General features: G+C 39.1%; 1 protein-coding gene across 2 annotated transcripts; it reads left to right on the forward strand.

Moving 5' to 3' along the window:
* The first annotated feature begins 75 nt into the window (after positions 1-75).
* Dbf4 (DBF4 zinc finger) lies at positions 76-21,719 on the forward strand. Of its 2 annotated transcripts, none has more exons than XM_005083961.4 (12): positions 76-259; positions 1,267-1,439; positions 5,542-5,721; positions 7,320-7,370; positions 8,847-8,916; positions 9,102-9,178; positions 11,176-11,212; positions 12,933-12,978; positions 15,665-15,793; positions 16,180-16,294; positions 18,865-18,989; positions 20,545-21,719. In XM_005083961.4, exons 1-12 carry the CDS (start codon positions 214-216, stop codon positions 21,509-21,511), a joined length of 2,016 nt encoding a protein of 671 aa, XP_005084018.1. In that variant the 5' UTR covers positions 76-213; the 3' UTR covers positions 21,512-21,719. The 2 variants fall into 2 exon arrangements, with proteins under 2 accessions (XP_005084018.1, XP_005084019.1); XM_005083962.4 differs by having other exon boundaries at positions 12,936-12,978.
* Positions 21,720-23,334: the final 1,615 nt, after the last annotated feature.

Genomic DNA, 23,334 nt, shown 5'->3' on the forward strand with positions numbered 1-23,334 from the left:
GCGGTCGCGTGACGCGATTTCAAATCTTTAACCGCCGCGCCTCACACGTCGCTGCTTCGGCCCCTTCCTGCCGGGAGGCTCGGCGGCGCCGGAACCGGCCCTCGGCTCGCAGCGGCGCGGCGGCCGGGCCGGGTGGGCCTCGGAGCTTTGTGTTCGGGGCCGTCCCGTACGGCGCCCGGGGCGGACCCAGCATGTAGGTGCCGGGCGGCTGCCATGAGCCTGGAGACCATGAGGATCCACAGCAAAGCGCCTCTCGCGGGTACGGAGCCCCCACCCCCTCCCCGCCGCCGCCGCCGGCCCTTTAATCCTTCCCTGCGGCGGCCTCGGCTGCCTTTGCACCGCCGTGGCTTCTCGGGCGGCCCCGAGGGCGGGCGTTCGGGCTCCGTGAGGCGGGCGGCGGCGCGGGCCGGCCCGGGCCCCTCGTGCTCTCCCGGCCGCCGCGACCCCGCACTCCCGGGGCTGCAAGCTTGAGACAATGCGCGAGTCCCCGACGGCCGCGCCGCCCCACCGGGGCCCCGCTCCGTCCGTCGGCGCCTGTTAGTGCCTTCCCTCGTGAAATACAAATTCTCGGTAGAAAGTTTACCTAAGAGGTACATGTGTGGCTGTTAGCCGGGTAGGGTAAGATGCGGGCTGCGTTTGAAACGTTCTTGGAAGTTGCCTGAGTCTCACCCGCTTCTAAAAGAGATGCGTGGCGACGACGGCGTCCTTAGTGGGCCCAGGTTCTCAGTGTGTAAACAGGGTGCAGGAACTAGATGCTTTAGTGCTTCTTAGAACTGGACGAAACTAGGAAACCGTAACCGTAGCGCACACTAACCCGTGAGGGTCGGGTTGGTTGTTCTAGATGCTTCTCTCTCTCTCTCTTTTTTTTTTGCCTGGGTAAATGAGCGTTTGAAATTTGAAACACCTGCGTTGTTTTCCCTGCACTGCCGACACCAAGATATAACTACATGAAGTATACATCCTGAGGAAGCGGGGTTTTCTGGAAGGCTTTGTAGGGTTCCCTGCCTTCGTCCATGAACAGGAATAAGTAATGGACTACTTCCTGCCGACTCAGCTCGTGTTCTCCTGTGCAGAATTCATGGAAAGCATACAGGGCAGTTTGCCTTCATCCTAAGTGTAGTGTTCAGCAGCACATTTAGAATCCAACTACTTACGTTGGTACGGCTAACAATTTTCCCTTCCTGTGGTAAGGTCGTTGAATATTTTCTAAGCAGTTAAGTTTGTGTCTGTATAAAAGTGTTAACCTGATCCTTTTTGCAATCGCAGGTGGCATCCAAGACAAAAATGAAAAGAACAGACCATCTTTGAAATCCCTGAAAACTGATAACAGGCTGGAAAAATCCAAATATAAGCCTCTTTGTGGAAAAATATTTTACCTTGACTTGCCTTCCATCACCATATGTGAAAAACTACAAAAGGACATAAAGGATCTTGGTGGGGTAAGTGAAAACTGCACACTCACAAAAAGTAAAAAATTATGCTCTCACCCTATGATATGAAGTCATTCAAGAATTGCATTTTGGAATCTATAGCCATTTAATCAATAGTAGCCTAAAAACTATGAATTGTTTATTGTTAGTGATTCATTTGGGGACTGGGAGAGTAGCCCAGTGGTCGGTCTAGCACCCACTGAGCAAGGTTTTCTGTGCTCAAGTCCCCAAACCAAAGAACAAAGAAAACAGGTTTTAGCTTTTTATAACCTGACAAAATGTTCAAGTTTCTGTGATAAGTGGTTAACTATAAAGGAAAGAGAGTCCTTGGTCCTGGTGAACTGTTTTCCAATATAGCAGGCACCACTTGACTGATGGGGGGGGTGGCGACGGGCACCACACATGACACAGGACTGTTAGGTGCTAAAGTGCTGGACAGTTGTGGCACACGTCTTTAGTCCCAGCACTTGGGAGACAGAAGCAGGTGAATCTCTGGGTTAGGTGCCAAGCCTGGTCTCCAGGGCTATTAAACAGAGAAACCCTGTCTCGAAAAACAAAACAAACAAAAAAACAGTTCCCTCTTACATTATTTAGATGGTTAGAAAACATCGGTGAAAGTATAAAAGATTTCTTAGGTGTAATGTTGATATTGCCTAAATTCCAACAAATGATTATTACTGTTTCAGAGGTTTCTGCTGGACTGGAATTTTGAGTTTCTGAAAGTTTCAGTGTTTCCAGTCTGGAAATCAAGAGTATTTCAGATTCCTTAGAATTATTTGTTGTGACATTTTATTCACTTGCCCTTGAAATTTTTCTACTTTTGTTTGTGTGTGGGAGGGGTTAAATAGAATTTTACTTTGCCTATGAAAAGAACTTCGTATTCCTTTGTTTTGAATGACTTTAATGTTTTGTTTCTTGTCAGTTAACATTCATACAAATTCTATGGTGATTAGTTCCCCACTGCCCTTCCTGGCCCTTCCGCTCTTGCTTACTCTCATCTCTGTAACTAGGTCCCTCCCCTGAGCATCCTCCTTGTCTGCTGTTACCATGTATCATCCTTTATACCTCAGGCTGGCCTGGAGCTGATCTGCCTGCCTCCGTTTCCCCAGTTTTGAAATGCAGAGATGTGAGCTGCTGCCACACCCAGCAGAGGTGGTTTTCTGGTTTGGTTTCCTTTTGGTTTTGTGGTGATGTTATTTTGAAGAGTTAAATGAAGACAGGGTTTCTCTGTGTATTGCACTGTGGTCAGAACTACCAAGGAGGATTTTATTATTTATTCTGTGTGTGTGTGTGTGTGTGTGTGTGTGTGTGTACAAAAGGCATCATGGGTACCCAAGGAAGCCAGGAGAGGGCATCAGACCCCCTAAAACTGGAGTTAAGAGTTGGTTGTGAACTGCCATGTACGTGTGGTGAGCTGAATCCAGGGTCTTCTGCAAAAATAGTAGGTGCTTTATCTGCTGGCTATCTCTGCTCTCCCGCCCTCCATTTATAAGGTATGTATTATAGTGAGGGCTTAGAAATAAACTTCTACATAGAATTTGGTACTGGTTTATTTTTGTTTTTTAAATAAGGTCAGTCAGTTGGTCTCAGAACTGGTTAGCTACATGCAAAAGAATAAATTTGGACATTTACTTTACATCATATGCAAAAAAATGGATCTAAAATATAAATGTCAGAGGCTAAATAGAACTATTGAAAGAAATGTTAATAATACTAAATTTGCAGTGGTTTCAGTAATACCAAAATCTAATCATTGGCAGCGATTTTAAAAGATTCGTATGTTTAATTTAGTTAAAATTAACAACTCATCCATCTCCCAGGACATTAATGAGAAACCCACTAAATGGTGGAGAATATTTTACAAATCATTCATGCTCACTCAATTGCTAGTGTTTGCTAGGCCTACCATTGCATAAATGCAAACAGTGGTATAGACCAGTAGTAATCAGAGCATTCAGGAGGTAAGGGCAAGAGTCAGACATTGTAGGTCATCCTTAGGTCAAGGCCATCCTAGACTATATGGGGCGTGTTTCAAAGAAAAATTGTATGTCCTATATCTGGTAAGTGGTTTATATTCAGAATATTGAAGGCCTACATTTCAACAACAAGATAAGCCAGTGCGTGAAGGGGGTTATAGAGATGGCTTGGCAGTTAAAAGTACTTGTTTCTAGAACCTGAATGGTGGCTCACTATCACCTATGTATAGTTCTAGGTGACCTGATAACCTTCTCTGGCTTCAGCAGACACCAAATACATAATGCAAACAAACGCTCATAATATATAAAAGTAAATGATGGGTAAAGGACCTAAATAGGCATCCAGAAAGGATCTACCAGTACCAGTACCAGTGCCAGTGCCAGTCCCACAGCATCCTAATCTTCAGAGAAATGCAGATCTAAATCTTAGTCGTGTCATTAGCTACTGCCAAAGAACCAGAAAATGAAAGTGTTAACTTACACCAATTTTTACTTGTCCAGTGTAGGTGGGGATGTAAAATGAGGCAACAACTGAGCAAATAGTATAAAAAGTTTTTTTGTTTGTTTTTTGTTTTGTTTTGTTTTTTGGTTTTGTTTTGGTTTTTGCAATTTACTATAGGGTATCTATTTGAAAGAATTGAAAGTGGGAGCATTCAAACCATAGCAGTGAAGTACCTAGAATGGTCAGATTCATTGATACAAAGTAGAGTTGAGGTTATCGGTATGAGGACACAGAGGAATAAAGAAGTTAAATTTGGGATGAAAATGTTCTAGAAATGGATAGTAGTGATGGTTGTTTAGCACTTTAAAGGTGAGGATTCCTTTGAATTGTTACACTTAAAATAGTTGAGCTAAGCCTGCTGGTGTTAATGGTACACACCTTTAATCCCAGCACTTGGGAGGCAGAGGCAGGGGGATCTCTGTTGAGTTTCGAGGCCAGCCTGGTCTTTAGAGCGAGTTCCAGGACAGCCAAGGCAACACAGAGAAACCTGTCTTTGAGAACCAAAAAAGAAAGAAAGAGAAGAAGTTGAACATTATCTAACTATCTATCATCTTTACATTCTTTCCTGCCTTTATGCGATACTTGCATTTTCTGAAATAAATATTAATACCTTATTAGCTGGTCAGTGAACATTAATGTTGCCTGGGGGGAAAAGGAATCAGTTTGCATTTCACTAAGGTTGATCCTATCAACAGCCAGTTCTGAGTAAATTACTTATCTATTACAAACTTTGCTTCATTTTATTTTTAACCTCTTAAAAAAAGTTTATGGAGTGTGTGTGTGTGTGTGTGTGTGTGTGTGTGTGTTTGTGTAAGTGTGCACCCACAAGTGCTATGTGTACTCTCACGTGGAACTCGGGAGAGCTGCAGCAGTTGATTTTCCCTTTCTGCCAGGTGATCAAACTCAAGTCAGGTTTGGCAACAAGAACCAAACCTTTGAGGCGTCTTGTTATTGTCTTTTATGTTATGAATACTGTAGAAATTAGATAGAGCTTTTACAAAGTCTTACAGATAATTTGTTGTTTCTGCTTAGTTCTTAGTCTTCGTGTCAGTTGTTTTAATAGTACTACTGGTGTTATTAAACTTAGTTTAATTCTTCCCCTGAGTGATGAGTGATCTTTAATAACTTTGACTTTGGTACCTCAGTGACTTTGGTACTACAAAGCATGCTGGGACATTTTATTCCAACAATTTTATGCTTGTTGAGTAAAAGGTTTCTTTTCTCTGCTGTGTTTAAGCCTTAGAATGTTATAAACCCGGTTTATAATAATTGCATTGGGTGCTAAGTAGCCCCATGTAGCAAGTTTGTACAATGTTGTTACATAGTGCAGTCAAAATAGTTCATCTCTGTAGGGAACTTTGTTGGTATGACTCCAGCAAGTCACTTCAGTTTTCATCTCCAGAATGCATAGATAAGTACCGTGAGAGTACATGGAATACATTAATTAGGATTAAGTGCTTCAGAATAGTATTTAGCATAGTTCCTTATTGTTAATGGAATTCCCATTGTACTTCCCCAGAACTACTGGAAGTACCAATTTGTAAGATACTAGATTACATCAAATTGTAATTTGTATGATGGTTTTAAATAGCTTTGGAATTTCTACTAAAAAATACTTTTTTTTTCCTTCTAGCGAGTTGAAGAATTTCTTAGCAAAGATATCAGTTACCTTGTTTCAAATAAAAAGGAAGCAAAGTATGCGCAAACACTGGGTCAGATTTCTCCTGTACCAAGTCCAGAATCTGCATGTACTGCAGAAACCACCTCCCCTCATCCCAGCCATGATGGAAGTTCCTTTAAGTCTCCAGACAGAGTAAGTGTACTGTACATACTTTGACACTATAGGAAAGTGGGGCTCCCTGCATAGCCCAGACTGACCTCAATTCCCAGCCCTCTTATCACTGTCCCCCAGGTACTGGGGTTGTAGGTGTTTGCCCTCCTACCTGATTCCGGTCTTTCACTAACAAGCTTATGGATGAGATGGTTATAAAGTCAAAGCTCCATGGCTTTCTCACTATTGTTAACACGCTCTGTCTTTTTGAAAGCTGATTGTTTATCATTATTAATACAGTATAGTCAAGTTGTACCTTGATTCCTAAAATATATATACTTGTACTCTAGAGGATAGCTTTTTTTTAAAGAACAATTTACAATGAAAGCTGATAGCCAGTCATTCTTATGAAAAAATAAAAACTTACAAAAAAAATTCAAAGTAGAGAAAAGCCAACTGCCCAGTTCCAGCTTACTGCCTGTTTCACACAGCATATAAGTTAGGCATGACTTTATACATCCAAGAGCTTGGTGGAAAAATCAGAACAACATTTTGTGATACATAGAAAATATTTGTGTAATTATTGTGTAAATGTTAGGGTTGCTTTCATGCTTTAGGTAGAATGTAGTCTTTGTGACAAAGACCATGTGATGATGTACAAAGCCTACTATTCTGTTTGACACTTTGCATAAAATAAGTTATAAATCCATGCTAAAGAAATTACTGACAATACACTCTTGTCAAATCATTGTCATTAAGTTGGAAGACAAAAGAAAGGACAAACTAATTGACGTAAATGCTTAGAGAAGAGAGAGAGAGAGAAAATAATGTATCTAAATTGTTAGACTGACTTATAATTAAGTTGCCATTTAAATCAAACCTTCCTTATCTGGTAGCCATATGAAAAGCAGTTTAAATACCGGAAAAAGGTAATGTGAGTTGTAACAGCTAACTTGAGAAGAAGAAGCAGGCTGTGCATTACTGCTGTTTGGTGAGAGGGTCATACACTAGCAACAAGCTCTCAGTTTGTTCATAGTCTTTCACCTGCTTTCCGTGCTCTTATTTTAAAAGTAAAATAAGTGATAAAAACTGCATAAAGTTCATTTCTCTTAAATCTTCGGTTAATACAAAACTAAACCAGGACTGTTATCCCAGCTCCTTGGAAATGTGAAGCAAGAGGATTGTACAACTCGGTAAGAGGTATCTAAAATTAAGGTTTTAGAAGCACTGGAGATAAAGCTCAGTTGTAGAATGCCTGCTAGACTGTGCCATCAAAAAGAAAAAGAGTTAAATCTGAAATGTGAACCTGAAAATCGTAGATTTAAAATCTCAGTGGATGTTGCCTATTTTAAATCGTTATACATTTACTAAAGAGTTGACTCTTTTGGGTCTCATTCAGGTTCGCTTTTGTTCTTGGTATGTTATGTTGTTATTTTCCCCACTGGAAAAAAAAGAGGAAAGTTTTAGTAGTTTGTCTTGCCAAGAGAATAATGAAGTCACTTTTGACGATATATTTGCTGTGTTCATAGTTGCTGAGGCTTTATATATACAAAATTTATCTACTTTAATAATTTCCCCTTGTAGCCCTTTCTCTGATGAAGTACTGTAATTTTATGCTTGTTATCTTGGTCTTCTTACAGGTGTGTTTGAGCCGAGGAAAGTTATTAGCTGAAAAAGCTGTCAAGGATCATGTGAGTAAAATTTACAGAGTGTGGGCTTCAACTACAGCCTAGTTAGGGTAGTGCTGGTCTAGCGTGCCTGGAGTCCTTGGCTCAACCCCAGCTCTTCATAAGCCAGGCAAGGCAGCATAGTCCTGTTGTCTCGGCACTAGGGAGGTAGGGGATCAGAGTTAAGGACAGCTACTTGAGTTGAAAGCCAGACAGGGCAGGGGATCCTGTTGTTCAGGGACAGGGAGGGGAAGAGAAAAAAGTAGTGAATGTTTTCCTTCCTTCTGTTTGATTGTTCTGAGATAGATTCTCATACTGGCCTCAGATTTGCTTCCTAGTGCTGGCATTATAGATATGTACTACCACACCCAGCTATATCTTATTAAACATTAAACTGTGGACTGGCTACATGTCTCAGTGGGTAAAGCCAAGACTAGTGACCTTAGTTTGATACCTAGGACCTAAATAGTGGAAGGAAAGAACTAATTCATGCAAATTGCCCTCTGATCTCCAAGTGTGCACTGTGATATGTGTGCACCTACACACATACACAAAGACATGAACACATGTAGAGTAAGTAAATATAATTTAAAAACATTAACTTGGGGCTGGCAGTAAAGTTGGTAAAATGCCTGCCATTAAAACATGAAAAGCTGAATTTGGATGCCCAGAACCCACATAAAAAGTAAAAAGCCAAGCATGGCAGCAGGTGCCTCAAATCCTCAGCCTTGGAGTGTTTTGGAGAGCCAGTCTGAATTAGTGACTTTTGGGTTGATCAAGTAACCCTATCTTAAAAGGTAGAGAGTAGTTGAAAAAAGACACCTGGCATTGACCTCCAGCCTCTGCATGCACACAGACATGTACACACCACAGACAGAATTTTTAATTAAAATTGCACATATTCTGGGGATACTCTTTAAATTTTTAACAAGAAAAGGTTAAATTAAGGCATCATCTCTTTGTATCTGAAGCAGAAGGTGGTTTTCCTGGAGAAACACCCCCATCTTGTGGCCATCTCAAACATTACTGGAAACCCAAAGTTTGCCTTAGAACTGTGCAATAATTGTTAAACTAGGCATAATGGGCATATCTTTATTCCCAGTACTTGAGAGGCAGAGGGAGGCAGACTTCTGAGTTCCAGGCAAGCCAGGACTACAATGAGATGTTGTCTCGGACAAAACATAGCAATATATTGGAATTGATTTTAGATTGGTGGGGCATGCCTTTAATCCTAGCACTCGGGAAGCAGAGGCAGGAGGATCTCTGATTTCAAACCCAGCCCAGCCTGGTCTACTGAGAGAGTTCCAGGACAGCCTGCAAAAGCTACAGAGAAACCCTGTCTTGAAAAAGACAAAAAAAAAAAAAAAAAAAAAAAGCCAAAATATAAAACAAGGTCCTAATTACTGTTGTAATTCTTTAGGGACGTTTATGAATAACCTCTTCAGAGGCATTAACATTTATATAGATTTGTAAACTTGGTTTTTTCATTGTTGTTTACAGGATTTTATTCCTGCTAATAGTATATTATCAAATGCCTTAACATGGGGAGTAAAGATTCTTCATATTGATGGTAAGGACCTATTGATGGTAATATTTGTTGCCTGTCCCTTAGTTCTTAACTTTACATAGTAAAAATTTTGATAGTAGAGAGTGCCTGCAATGGTAAACCTTTAAACCTAAGTTTACTGCCACTTAAGATATCATTGTTTAACTCAAAAGGTGAATTGCTAATCTTCAGTCCTTCTTTCAATAAAGACATTAGATACTACATTGAACAGAAGAAGAAAGAGCTGAGTTCACTCAAGAAATCAAGTACTTCTGTAAGGGATTCGGTATGTTGTTTTCTCCATTTTTAAAGTACTGTTAAAAGTGATAGCTTGACCTTTTATTTGTGTGTGTGTGTGTGTGTGTGTGTGTGTGTGTGTGTGTGTGTGTGTATGTAATATATATATGTATATATGTGAGTAATTTCCTAATAAGTCAAATATACTTTGTCAGAATATTTTATGGGTATGCTCAGGTAATGTTTGCATATCATTTGACTTGAAACTTATATTCATGAAGTGAAAATTGTTTTTGGAATAATGGCGTACATTTTTTCATTCTTTTTTGTTGCGACTATTTTTAAGAGATACTTTTGTTGGTTTATTCTGCAGAAGAACACTCAGATTAACATATTATGTAAGATTATGTAAGAGAATCCAAATACACGTTTTATTTGCTCTAAATTATAAAAATGCTGTAAATCCTGTGCGGTCTAGCCAGTTAGCCTGAGTGTAAGATTTTTACTATTAATTAGTTCTATGCTGTGGCCGTCCTAATGGTCTCCTGCCATCAGTCTTTACACTCTTTTTTGCTTTCATCTTTGAAGCCTCTATTCAGAGGTTTGTTTGTTTGTTTGTTTGTTTGTTTTTTTACTCCTATCCATTAGACTTCCCTTGATCTTACCCCTAACTATTGTTGAATCTTCATAACCCATCTTCTCGAAATTTAGCAGATGTCTGCTCCTGCTTTTCTCCCTCATTCTCAACTGACAAGGTATGAAACGCCTAAGCAGTTTACCAGATCGTTTAGATGCCTTTAAAAGCCGCTTGTGTTGGTTTCCTAATGTTGTCCATTCCTTCCTTGACCTCTTCATCTCTTCGCTTCTTCCTGCTTTCTCTTATTCTTCAGACCATCCTTTTGTGGTTTGCTTTTCCAACACTCAATCCTTAAGCAACTTGGATATACAGAAAATAAAGTTGATAGAGTACATAAAAAGTGATGGGGACAAAAGTAGTTTGGTAATTTTGGTCATCTTATGTAATATAATAGGCAACTTAACATTTTCTACAACCCAGTAACACTAGGACTTACATCTGAGGTTCTGATGGTTTTGATTTTCCTGCTTTGTTTTTTCCCGTTTTCCAGTTGGGAATGGTTACTCATTTTCTTTACATTGACTGTCACTTCACTTTGTCATTTGCATTCTGGTGTTGAGTCCACACAGTAAATTCTGTACCATAAGTGCTATCGTTTTCAGTTCTACAATTTCTGTTCAGTATGGGTGCATGCATGTGTGTGTACATGAGTGTGTGAACTTTTGTGTGTCAGGTAAGTTTTCAGTACACACAAGATACTGCCAGTGTTGTGCAGATTCCATATCTATTATAATAGTTAGACAAAACTGATTTTATTTTTACTGTTATTTTTGTTGTTGTTTGTTTTGTTTTTCTTGAGACAGGGTCTCACTGTATAGTTCTAGCTGTCCTGGAACTCACAGAAATCCACCTACCTCTGCCTCCCAAGTGCTGTGATTAAAGGTGTGTGCCACTGTGCTGGCATTACTGTTGTTTTAACAGCTACATTCATCCAGTTTTTATTCAGACTGTAAATTCTGCCTTAGTTTTGTGGTTACAAGGTCATTCTCATCTGTTGCAGTTTCCAAAGACTGATATGCAGCATTGGGGTTGTCTTACACACACTACATACATATGGGTTAATCTGAGATTTGGGCAGTGATTTAAATCTTAGTTCCACTTCCAAAGACCTTTCTTTCTCTTGCACTTTGGATCTATCGATAGCATGTACAAGGTTGAGTTCTGAATTGATTTTAAGAAGCAAGATTTTTTCCAAAACAATACAGAGAAACCCTGTCTCGAAAAACAAAACAAAACAAAAAAACAAAAAAAGAAGCAAGATTTTCCCTCTGGAGCAATAATCAGAAAACACTTTGATACAGTGTTTTCCCTGTGAATTTTTTCACTTGAAGGTACTGAACAATTGTCTGTGCAGCTTTTGCTGTGTTTTCAAACCCAGTGTTTTCATTGCATCTTTTCTTCTTTTAAAGGGAAAAAAAGCTGGTACTGGAATACAGAAGGCGAGAAGTAAGTATTCTGATACAATGTTTAATTTTCTTTCAGAGAGAGAAAAAGCTTACCCCAGGTGTATGATGACCCAGAGTCAATCTCCAGTATATACAAATATATATGTGCTTACAAAGATTTTCTAAGATAAATTAATCCTTTAAATGATTTATTCACGTACTTTTTTTTAATTTTATTTTCCAGTTTAAATTTAGATAAGAAACAAGGTTGCTTCACAAGTCAGTTCCAGGTCCCTCTCCCTTTCCCTCCCCTCCTCCCGTGCCCTCCCCCCAACCCCCTCCCCCCGTTATCCCCTCATTCCCCCAGGGAGGGTGAGGCCCTCCATGGGGGTGTCCATAGTCTGTCATTTCATATAGGGCAGGGCCTAGACCCTTCCCCAAGAGTTCAGGGTGAGAGTGCACCTCACATTGTTCTATGGGAGTCCAAAGTCCGTGTGTATACTTAGGATGGGTACTGATCTGCTGCCCAAGGCTCAATAGATTCCCTAGGCCTCCTCACTGACACCCAGATTCAGGGGGTCTTGATCAGTCCCATACTGGATTCCCAGGCTGATGCCTGGGATTCAAGAGTTAACTTTGTCTGGTCAGCTGTTTCTGGGGGTTAAACCAGCCCAGTCTTAATCCGTTTGGTCATCAGTCCTCCCTCTGTGTTACTGGCTTTCTTGAGTTCAGCTCAGTACTTAACCAAGGGAGTCTGCCTCTTCTTCGATCAGCCACTAAATGAAGTTTCTGTTTCCCAGACTCTCTGGCCATGGGATTGTAGGCTGGCACTCCCCAGATCTATGTCTAAAATCCATATATGAGAGAGTACATGCCATGTTTCTCTTTTTTATTCACGTACTTTTTAATAATTTTTAGAACATGGAACTCTGTGACAATCTGATGACACTTCACACTTTCCTACCCCATGTTACTAGACTTCTGTTTGTTTTGTTGTTGGGTTTTTTTGTTTGTTTGTTTGTTTGTTTGTTTTGTTTTTTTGAGACAGGGTTTCTCTGTGTAACTGCTCTGGCTGTCCTGGAACTCTCTCTGTAGACCAGGATAGCCTTGAATTTACAGAGATTCACCTGCCTTTGGAGTGCTGGGTTTAAAGGTGTGCTCTACCACTGCCTGGATGTTAATATTATTGTGTTTGTGGCATGGGGATATGTGTACATAGTACAGGTGCCCAAAGAAGCCAGAAGAGGTTGATCCCTTGGAGCTGGGGTACAGGCAGTTGTGAGACTCACCTGCTGTAGGTATGGGGAACTGAATTCCTCTGGTCCTTTATGAGAGCATTATGTGATCTTCACTGTTGAACTCTCTCTCCAGCTCCCAAATTAATATTTTCAAAAACAACAAAAAATGGGTTCTATTCAAACCATTTACTGTGATGAACATGAAACAGAAGTGCTTTGAGGTAGTTTTGCAGTGTGAAAACATTAGCACCATTCAGTTTGAGACTATTTGGCCGGTTATGATGGCAGATGTCTAATCCCAGCAGTGTGGAGACTGAGGCTTGAGTATGAGAGGCTCCTGCCCAGCCTAGGCTGCAGTAGAGAGACTCTGTCTTACAGAGCAAAATATTCTCAAAGTATGGGGGATTAGGTATGTGGGGTGACGATGTTGGAGTCTATTTTACCTTTCAACTCTATGGGTATCAAATGATTTCCAGGGGATTTTACCCACAGTAGAGTCTTTAAATAACGTCTGCAAGTATCTAATGGTATTCTCTTTTTAAGCAGGGAGACTCAAAAAGCCTTTTTTAAAGGTTGAAGATGTGAACCGGTAAGTGTCATTTCCATTAGTATGTTTATTTCCTTTATATGACAGTGATGTACCTAGAGCATTAATTCACTTATATTCAAGGACTGAATTTAGTTTCATCCTATTGTAGATTTAAATTCAGAATATCTGCTTTAGACTTGTCATAAAATCATCTCATTTTTTAGTATTTTAAATAATCACTGCCTAAATTCATTAGTTTGAAAAATTACTAAAGATTTCCCCTATAATTGTGGAGAAAATTGTAGATATTACTTGGAAATATAAAACCTATATATGACATCTACCATAATAGCTTTCCAAACTCTTAGGTTTTCTAAGATAATCTTAATGAAATCAATAAACAGAAATAAGTTAGTTTGGTATGGGAAAGTTAGATTACTTTCTCTTAGCTCTCTGGCTACTTCTTTGGCCGAGTGTAGCTACTTCTCTTGGGTGTTCACTGGAGTGACTAAAGTGTTGAAAGCTTCTTCTTAAAATGTGTTATGGGGCTGGAGAGATGGCTCCACTGTTAAGAATGCTGTCTGTTCTTCCAGATAATGTGAGTTTACTTCCCACCATGCTTGTTAAGTGGTTCATAGCCACCAATAACTCCAGCTCTAGGGGATCTGGTGTCCATGGCACCCACATACATGCATACACAAATAAATAATAAAATCTTTAAGACACATAAAATGTATAAGTGTATTGTTACGAAGAAAAGGTGCAATTTAAAATGAGGCCAGGCCAAGGTTTGATGGTAACATGCTTGCAACTTCAAGAGAATCTGAAGTTTTAGTCCATCCTAAGCAGCATAGGAAGTTCTTGTCACAAAATTGGGTAATGGGTCAGACATCCTATAATCATAGACTGCACTAGAAGATTTAGTAGTGTGGGTAGCTCCACTTGCATGTGGCCTTGGATTTTATAAAACAGGCTTGAGGCAACCCCAGTATGGATAAATGAGGCGTGGAAGATAAATGTCTGTGTATATTCCGACAGTAGAATGTATGAAAGAGATTGCAATTCCAACATGCCACAACACGCATGGATGAGTCTTCCAGACATCATCCCATACATACATTTACATACTTTATCCCATGTATCTAAAGCATCCAAAATCTTCAGATTCAGTCACTGATGGTTGCAAAGGGCTGGAGGGAAATTGTTATTGTTCAATGAGTAGGGTTTTGGTTTTTGCAAGGTAAAACTGAAAGACCCCAATAGGGATACTTTCACGGAAGTGAGACCCGTACCCAAGGAACAGCGAGACCACGAACTTGGATGCAACAGCAAGAGGCTTTATTGGTGACATATGGGTACCCGAGCGTCTCAGTCTCAGGGAACTGAGCGCCCCGAGCTGGGGACTCAGGGGTTCTTTTATAGCAAAAAGCGCAGTACAGAAGCGAGAAGCCTAGTAATAGGACCCTGATTGGGCAATTTAAATGAGGCTAGGGCTCAGAGCGCTGGCAATTGAGGTAATTGAGGTTTTTCTTGGAACTCAAGTCTCGGCCTTGGCCCTATCTGAGGAACAGTTGGTCTCTGTGTTTGCTCAATCCTGCTGAGCTGGCCATCCGGCCACCTGCAGATACCCGACAACCTGTGTCCTTGGGACTGAGCTCCCTTCTGATAGGCAATGACTATGTAGCTGTGGGGGAACGGAATTCTCCATAAGCCTCAGCTGCCTGTTTAAACTGGGCCAGGGTCTTTCAAAACCTATAGAGGATAAGTAGTGAATTTACAACTTAATGCTTAATGTGACTAAACCATACAGTTTCAAATAATATCTAGAGCAGTGAGTGGTTCTCAACTTGTGGGTCCCAGGCACCCCTTGAAGAGGCTCAAATGACCCTTTTACAGGGGTCGTCTAAGACCATTGGAAAACACGGGTATTTATATTACAGTTCATACCAATAGCAAAATCACAGTTATGAAGCAACAACAAAAATAATTTTGTGATTTGGGGACATCACAACATGAGGAACCATAGCATTAGCAAGGTTGAAAACCAAGGCTGATAGAGAGGATGGGGTGGGAATCCCATAACTCAAGGCTTAATGTGATGAAACTGTACAGTTTCAAATAGTTAAGGTGGTAGGTGTTTTGGTATGGTTTTTTGTTTTTTGGGTTTTTTGGGTTTTTGTTTTGTTTTGTTTTGTTTTTTCGAGACAGGGTTTCTCTGTAGCTTTGGAGGCTGTCCTGGAACTCACTTTGTAGACCAGGCTGGCCTCGAACTTGCAGAGATCCGCCTGCCTCTGCCTCCCGAGTGCTGGGATTAAAGGCATGCGCCACCAACGCCCGGCTTTTGGTATGTTTTAAGTAGTATTTTTCAGTGGTAAGGATCTAGGAGAAGTTGAGGGAGGGGAAACTGACCAGAATATTATACAAAAAATTATTTTCAATTTTAAAGTGTTTTTTAAATGTTAAAGAAGCAGGTCTACAAGCCAGGCGGTTGGGGTGGAAACAGGCAGATTTCTGTGAGGTCAAGGCCAGGTTGGTTGAATTCCAAGACAGCCAGGGCTACAGAGAGAGAGACCCAGTCTGGAAGGTGGGGGGGAAGGTCTACAAATTGGTTCTTTGAAAAGAAGGTGACCCCTACCAAGTCCCTATTGTTTATTTCAAATTGAGGTACATTACATGATTTTGAAGTGCAAGACTTTAAACTTTTCTTTCATTCTGGAGAAACCCATGTGTATGTGTATTCCTTTAGATCTTACAGGCCATTCTACCTTCAGCTGACCAGCATGCCTTCTATAAACTACTGTACGCACAAGCCTTGTAGTCCATTTGATATAGAGAAGCCATCCAGTGTCCAAAAGCAAGTGCAGCCTAAACCCAGGTTAGTGTGTTTAGAAGGAGTGCTTTTTGTTTTCTTCATAGGCGTTCGGGAATTGTATCACATTTTGTGCTGTGGTAGTGGTGTGTGTGCTTGCTTTTCCTGTGTACATTTTTACTGCATCTGTGCTGTTTAGTCTGAATCTAAGTGTATTATTTAGAAATTTTAGATGAGAGTAAAGCTCAAATAATGAAACCTGTTTCTCTTGACCATTTGATCTGTTCTTCTGAGTATTACATTTTGTTTTTGTACTTCTTGAAATGCAGTTAAAGATATTTGCTCTTACAAGTCTGTGATTATAGCAGATTCTGCATATGACAGTTTTAAGAAAATAAATTTTTAAATTATAGAGTTTAGCAGTTAATTTTGTTACTTTTTTTTATCACTAGAATTAATACGGATGGCGATAAATGTGGTGGAACCCCAGTTCAACTCCAGTTGAAGGAAAAGAGAAAAAAAGGATATTGTGAATGTTGCTTACAGAAATATGAAGATCTTGAAACTGTAAATGTCATTTACCCTTGGGATTGGTCTTTCTAAAAGCCTACTTACATTTTTATGTGTACATCTTACCCTACTATTCTGATTGTGGTTTGCGGCATGGTAATTATAACACATTCTTTGATAGAAACAGCTCCTGCATGTCTCACGGTAGTGGTGGAACCCAGCACCCTGCACATTGTGGCACATGCGTGCTTTGGCACTGCTGATTCTTTAGCCTAAAGCACTTGAAATCAACATTGAAAACAATAATTTTTATTCAGAAGCTGTCTATGGAGCACTTAGTGTATAACTTCAAGATAGAAATAACAAAAATCTATGTAGACGGTATTAGGTCAGTGCAGGAGAAACAAAGCAGAGATGAGTTTTTGCTTTTTATTTAGACTTGGCAAATAACTAAGTGACGTCTAAGTACAACCAAATTTCTCTATACTGACCGAAATCAGCCAGGGAAATATCCAGAAGTGGTATGATGGCCTTACCAAGCAGGATGGGGGTTCTTGGGGCTCCACCAGGCTGTTGAAACACTTCAAGGATGAGACAGAGGATTTACATGATTCTGGATTGAGAGGTGTGGATAAGTGACAAGTTACTTTTTTCGTCTGAGCAATTGCAAAAGAAAAGGCCTGCCAGAGCATATTAGATGAAGGTAGTTTTTAAAGATGGGGCCTGTTGGAGTTTATACTGTGATAAATAAGAACTTTGGAATCACTGGCAATCTGTCTGTGTGCCCTTACAGTTTAGTGCATAGCAAATGCTTACTAATCTTAGCAATTAGTATTTGAATGCTTAGCTTTCAAAAGAGAACTAGACAGATATAGTGGTCCACAGACTACACTTTTAGTTTCAAATACTCAGGAAGTTGAGGCAGGATGAATATTTGAATGCACAATTTCTAGGACAACATGAACAACATAACAAGATATGTGTGTGTGTGTATACATATATATAGTATGTATGTGATTGAGATATATATATATAATATATGCATTATATATATATATATAAAATCTATATATATATAAAATCTCAAAAGTTTCCCCCTGTTCCTTCTATGTCTTGAAACTAAAAGAAAAAATGTTGATTTTTTTTCCTGAAATTACTTAGCATTGGGAGAACAGAATAATCTAGAATGTTTGTTTTTATTAATCTTTGAGGTCCTAGTGTGATATTCAGGAAATGTAGGAATAGTAGGAAAGTTGTCCACTGGTTGCCACAAAGAAAGTAAATTTGTGGAAGTAGATTTGAGATTGAAGTTTAAGATCATGACTTTGAAATGTTTGTTTTTTAATTTAAAGAAGCTGAGTTGGATAGGTCACTCTTATAATCACAGCACTTTGGAAACATGTTCTGAACGGTCTTGGGTTTGAGACCAGTTTGAGCTACATAGTGAGATCTTTGAAAAGGAAAAAAAAAATCCATTGTTTCTGAGTTTTACTATGATCCTACACATGCTGGGAACAAGCTTCAGGTCTTGGAAGAGCAGTGAGTGCTCATAACTGCTGAGCCAGCTCTGTAGTTTGTCTTTAAACTCTTACCTTCTAGACTCTTACAGGTTTTCAATTCTTGTATATTAGAAGACTTTATTTAATTTTTTAAGCCCTACCTTGGTAATTATATGCAGTTGTAGATGAAAAGGTGTTTTATAAAATATTAGTATATTACTGGATGCTAAAGGTCATTCTTTTTGCCTTATAAAGGGTCTTTCCCCTGTTGTCCCCCCCCCCCTTTATTTTTTTTGGATCTTTTTGAGGCATGGTTTCTCTGTGTAGCCCTGGCTGTCCTGGAACTTATTCTGTAGACAGGGCTAACTTTGAACTCACAGAGATTTACCTGTCTCTGCCAAATACTGTGATTAAAGGTGTGCTCCCCTATGCTTAGCTGAGATAAGGCCGTTTAAAAGTATTTAAATTAAATATATAAATACATCATTTCTCCCTTCTCCAATCCCTATCAATCCTAATTACTACCTCTTGCCTATCTCTCACAATTCATGGGCTCTCCTTAAAATTTGTTGATTTATTTATGTATTCTCTTCAGTCCATAAAATGTTACGTGAGTGCATATAATACCAGGATGACCACTTCGTGTAAGATAACCAATTGGTGTGTTCTTCCTGGGGAAGACTTACTTCTTCCACCCTTGGAATTCCTTCCTTGCCTGTAGTTCTTTGTCTAGGGTTGAGGCCCTGTGGGGAGTGAGAGCTACACTTAATCTATGGGTATAAAGTTAAATATTTAAAATAGAGTCGGTAATTATGCTGGTTCAGTACAGTTGCAGTAGTAACTGCCTATCCCAGGTTGGCCTGAAGCTTACAGCTGTCCTTCCACCTTTGCCTCCCAAGTGCAGTGATTGCAGTCCGAGGCATACACAGTGCCTGTGAATGAAGTTCTTACTGTGTTTCATGTCAGAGTGTGAGATTCGGGTCTTTTATTTATAGAAAGAAAAAATAGATGCATACATACATATAGAATTGATACATATGTAATGAGAGTGTTTATGTGGTTTGAAATTTTTATTTAATTGATACAATTATTGAATACAGTTTTATGATGCTTCTTGTTTTGTTTTAGCACCTTCTGAGTGAGAAACACAAAAACTTCGCACAAAGTAACCAGTATCAAGTTGTTGATGATATTGTGTCTAAGTTAGTTTTTGATTTTGTGGAATATGAAAGAGACACACCTAAAAAGAAAAGGTAATTGGCTTGCCAAACTTCTACTTGGGTTGTTAAGCTATTCTAAAGTTTATCTGCTCTTAGAAGGAATATAGATTTTTTTTGACATGACATAAATATGTTTAGAACTAATACCTTCTTCCCTTCTTTTTCCCTGCCACCAAAGGTACTTAGTCTCCCTCTGACATGGTTTTGAAAGGGAGTTCACAATTTTTTCTATTAAGGTCAGTACAGAGTTGATAATTTAGGTTTTGTAAACTGAAAGAGCTCAGTGGCCTCTGTTCAGCTTTGTTACTGAACATTGCTATATTCCAGCAAAACATTAGTTAAAACTGAAGTGAAGACCAGCTATGAGCAGTAGGTGACATTGTCAACCTCTGGTGTCAAACCATGAAACTTACTGTCAGATTAAAAATGTTGATTCCTAACTAGGACATTGACAGAATTTTGAAGTGTGAATAGAGGGCTGTTCTGTTTCCAGTAACTGCACACTGACAATTTGGGTCCTAATTCAATTATTCTCATAAAATTTTAGAAATGCCTTGATACGTATGTACTGTAGAGTTGATAATTCAGTTAGATATTTTTATCCTAACCTTAAGGCTTAAAGATGAGAGAGATGACACTAAATCCAGCCTCTGAAGAGTGCCTTTAGACCCTGGACTCCTGTGGTGCTCTACTGAAACTTCATGGCTGACTTAGCTTTTAAACTAGTCTTTCCCTTGTTATTTTATCAGTACCATTTTTACTTCTTGTCAGTTCATGGATATTTCTGAAATTACAGTTGGGCTAATACTATCATCCATTTGTTTAAAGAGACTCTAGTCATCATTTTTGTTTTGCTTTGCTTTTTAGGGATCAAATCTAGGGCCTCATGGATGAGGCACAAAAAACTCTTAAAGAGTGAACAACATTTATAAGTAGAGGAAACCATTCTGGTTGTAGAGACAGGTGAATTCTACATTGCTCACTGTTGTGATAGATAATTCAGAGTGTAACTGATGACCAGTTAACTTCTCATTCATTTATTTGTACATAATTTGGTATTGTTCAAGAGAAAGTAGTATCCCAAGTATTCCAAGATTCTACGTGAAGAAGAGTTTTGATTCAAATATTTGTGTGAATTTAAAGGACTACTTTGTTACCTTTAGAAATACAAATATATAGTTTACTTTGATATAAAATATTTTAAATGGAAATGGAAAATGTTATGTTTCTGCTTTCAGTTTCCAGTAAATACTTATTTTCTTTTGATGAAACAACTAGTAAAATGTACATTAATGTAAACTAAAGCATTGATATTTTCTCAGGATAACAAAATCAGGGTCAGATTCGGCTCCTGTTGTCTCCCTTTGGCTGCATGATTCATGACATTTTAGTACTTTGTGGTCCCTTCAGAGCTCTGGAGTTGGTTATCTCGGGGAGGGAGGGAGAAGGGTGTGGAAGGGAAGTGTTACACTGTAGTTTTGAGTTGTACTTTTAAAACCTCTAAAGTAAATGTTGGCATATCTTCCATTTCTTAAACTCAGAGTTTGACTAATTTCTAACTTCTGGTTTTTCGTTTTACTTTATAAAGAATAAAATACAGCGTTGGCTCCTTTTCTTCTGTTTCTGCAAATGTCCTGAAAAACACTGAACCAAAGGAGGAGCTACAGTTGGAGCCCATTTTCCAGAAGGACATGGGAGAATGTAACGGGCAACTGCTTGAGCAGAATTTTCAGTGTGAAGTGACCCAGAAACCTGAACAAAGGCTCGTGTTCGCTTCGGAGCCCATGTCCTACTCCTCAGCTGGATTGAAAGGACGCGATGAGAAAGCAGTGGGCATGCTAAATGCCAGTGAACCTGACCTAAAGCGGAATTCTACACAGCTACCTCCATGTAAAAGTGAACAGGAAGGGATTGTTGATGATTCTGAACATAAATTCATTATTAATAGAAATGACTTAGAACACAGGGTGGCTGACTCTGCAGGTGTGCCACAGTCATATGTACAAGTTTCTTATCTCAGTACAGAAAATAGTCCCCCCCAACCGAAATTAACAGCAGATACTACACATTTTTCAGCAAAAGATTTACAGGAAAAGGACCTGCATTTTGTGTTTGGTCATGAATCTGACCTGGTGACATTAAATACATCAAAAGAACAGCAAACAGTGAAGGCCAGAACTCCATCCTTCAGTCCTCAGGAACCTAATGAATGTGACACGGAGAATATAGATAACTTGCCTTGTGGTAAGTTCCAGCGGAAAGTGAGAATATTATTAGGGCAGAAGAAAAAAGATGTGGACCCAAATGCTGAGTTGGATAAAAAAAGAACTGAATTTCTTCCTGTGTGTGAAGACAGAACTTGTGGGTCACCAGTGCAGTCTCTACTGGACCTCTTTCAAACAAGTGGGGAGAAATCAGAGTTCTTGGGTTTTACAAGCTACACTGAAAACAGTGGGATATGTGATGTTTTAGATGTTTGGGAGGAGGAAAATTCAAGTAGTCTGCTGTCAACATTTTTCTCTTCCCCTTCAGCTTCTACATTCGTTGGATTTTAGTATTTAATGTGTTTTTCAGAAGTGACAACTTTATTCTTGAAGTTTTTATAAATATATAATTCTTAGGAGTCTGGGCTTTTGTTTTGGTTTTGTTTTCTTTGCCAGCTTTGTTGCTGGAGCCATATGTAAATACTAAGATGATGTTTATAATTTTTTACAGAATTGAGTAGCTGTTACAAATTATACAATAAAATCTTGATTTATTTTACATACTATGGTCATAATTGTTGCCTGAGAATTGTAATGAATATCATTTGCTTTATCACCGAAAATAATTTCAGTGAGATTTAAAACATATCAAAAACTAGGCACTGTACGTTATATACTATTGACCATTGCCCATTAGCTTAGATTTCCATGATTAACATGTTATTGCCTAAAAATATTTCAGGTAGAAAGAAAAAAATTACACTAATTGGTATATTTAAATTCTTGAAGATACTGGAAACATTGAATATAGACACTTTCCCAGCTAAATTCTGCCAGGCTCCTGACAGTACAGACTTCGGTGAATGTAGGGATCAAAACAGCCCCAAAAATTATAAAGGAGAATTTAAACCAATGTACTACACAGAATGTAGACTTTCTGTTGTAAGTAAGTTGAGAATAATTTCTTCAAAAATGACTTCTTGTTTGGTATTCAATGATAAATGACTGAGTTGCTGGGATTGTTTTGAAATGTCTGGGAGGAATAACATGATCTGGTACTTGGCTGTAAAATAACTTGAAACGGGAAATTTAAGGTGAATTTTATCTTACCTTTACCTATGTTTATTATATAGGCATGAAGTATTCACCACTAAACAGTTTCTCATGGTACAAAGGATGGTGCTGTTAACTACCACATAAATATACAGTGTTACTGCATAAGTATAACAAATTGGTTATCAATATCCACTTAAATTTTTGTTAAAATTATTTTTGGGGGGGAGCGGATGATTTACAGACCTTAGCGAGGTTGTGGAGCTCAGAGGGCAACCATGAAAATCAATTCTTTCCCACCATTTGTGTCCTAGAGAGCAAACTGGTTGTCAGATTTGGTGGCAGGTTCCTTGTATCTGCTAAGGTGTCTAACTGATTCAGAAGTATTAACTTTTTGAAACTAAGTCAAAATGCCAAACAACTTCTGGGGTAAAGAAAAGTACCACTGCCAGGTGGTGGTAGTACATGCTTTTAATCCCAGCACTCTGGAGGCAGAGATAGGATCTCTGTGAGTTTAAGGCCAGCCTGGTGTATAGAGCCAGTTTTAGGGCAGGCTCCAAAAGCTACAGAGAAACCCTGCCTTGAAAAACCAAAAAAAAAAAAAGAAAAAAATGAAAAAAGAAAAAAAAATACCACTGTGAATTGAAGAGCCTGTTACTCTAATTTTAAAGGACCATGCCCCAAAGAGTTAACTTGGGAATTTAAAAATCTAGAAACTTGGAAAATCATATGTTGTCTTTTCTTACCTTAATATGTCACCAAGTGGTTTTGTATTATTTTGTCTTAGTAATATTTAATAAAAGTTGAATGCTTCAGTGGTTTTAATTTAACTACATCTGAGCTACAAAGTGTTGTTTTATCTATGGCAGAGTAGCTGTACCTCAATTTACTGCCATTTCAGGAAGCAATTGTGACTCCAGTTACCAGCCTACTTCTCTAAGCAGTAGCCTATTGACTCAGGCTGCAGTCTGGCAGGAATTCTGTTGAAAGACTTGAGATTCAAAGGCTGCAGTGAAAACCTGTGAGCTCAGAGAGGCTGAGTAACAACTTGCTGGCATCTCCTGAAAGACCCATGCTTCCGCTCTGCTCTACCAAACCAGAAAGTGCCACATCACTTCAAA

Source organism: Mesocricetus auratus, unplaced genomic scaffold, assembly GCF_017639785.1.
Source record: "Mesocricetus auratus isolate SY011 unplaced genomic scaffold, BCM_Maur_2.0 Super-Scaffold_100051, whole genome shotgun sequence".
Classification (NCBI taxonomy): domain Eukaryota; kingdom Metazoa; phylum Chordata; class Mammalia; order Rodentia; family Cricetidae; genus Mesocricetus; species Mesocricetus auratus.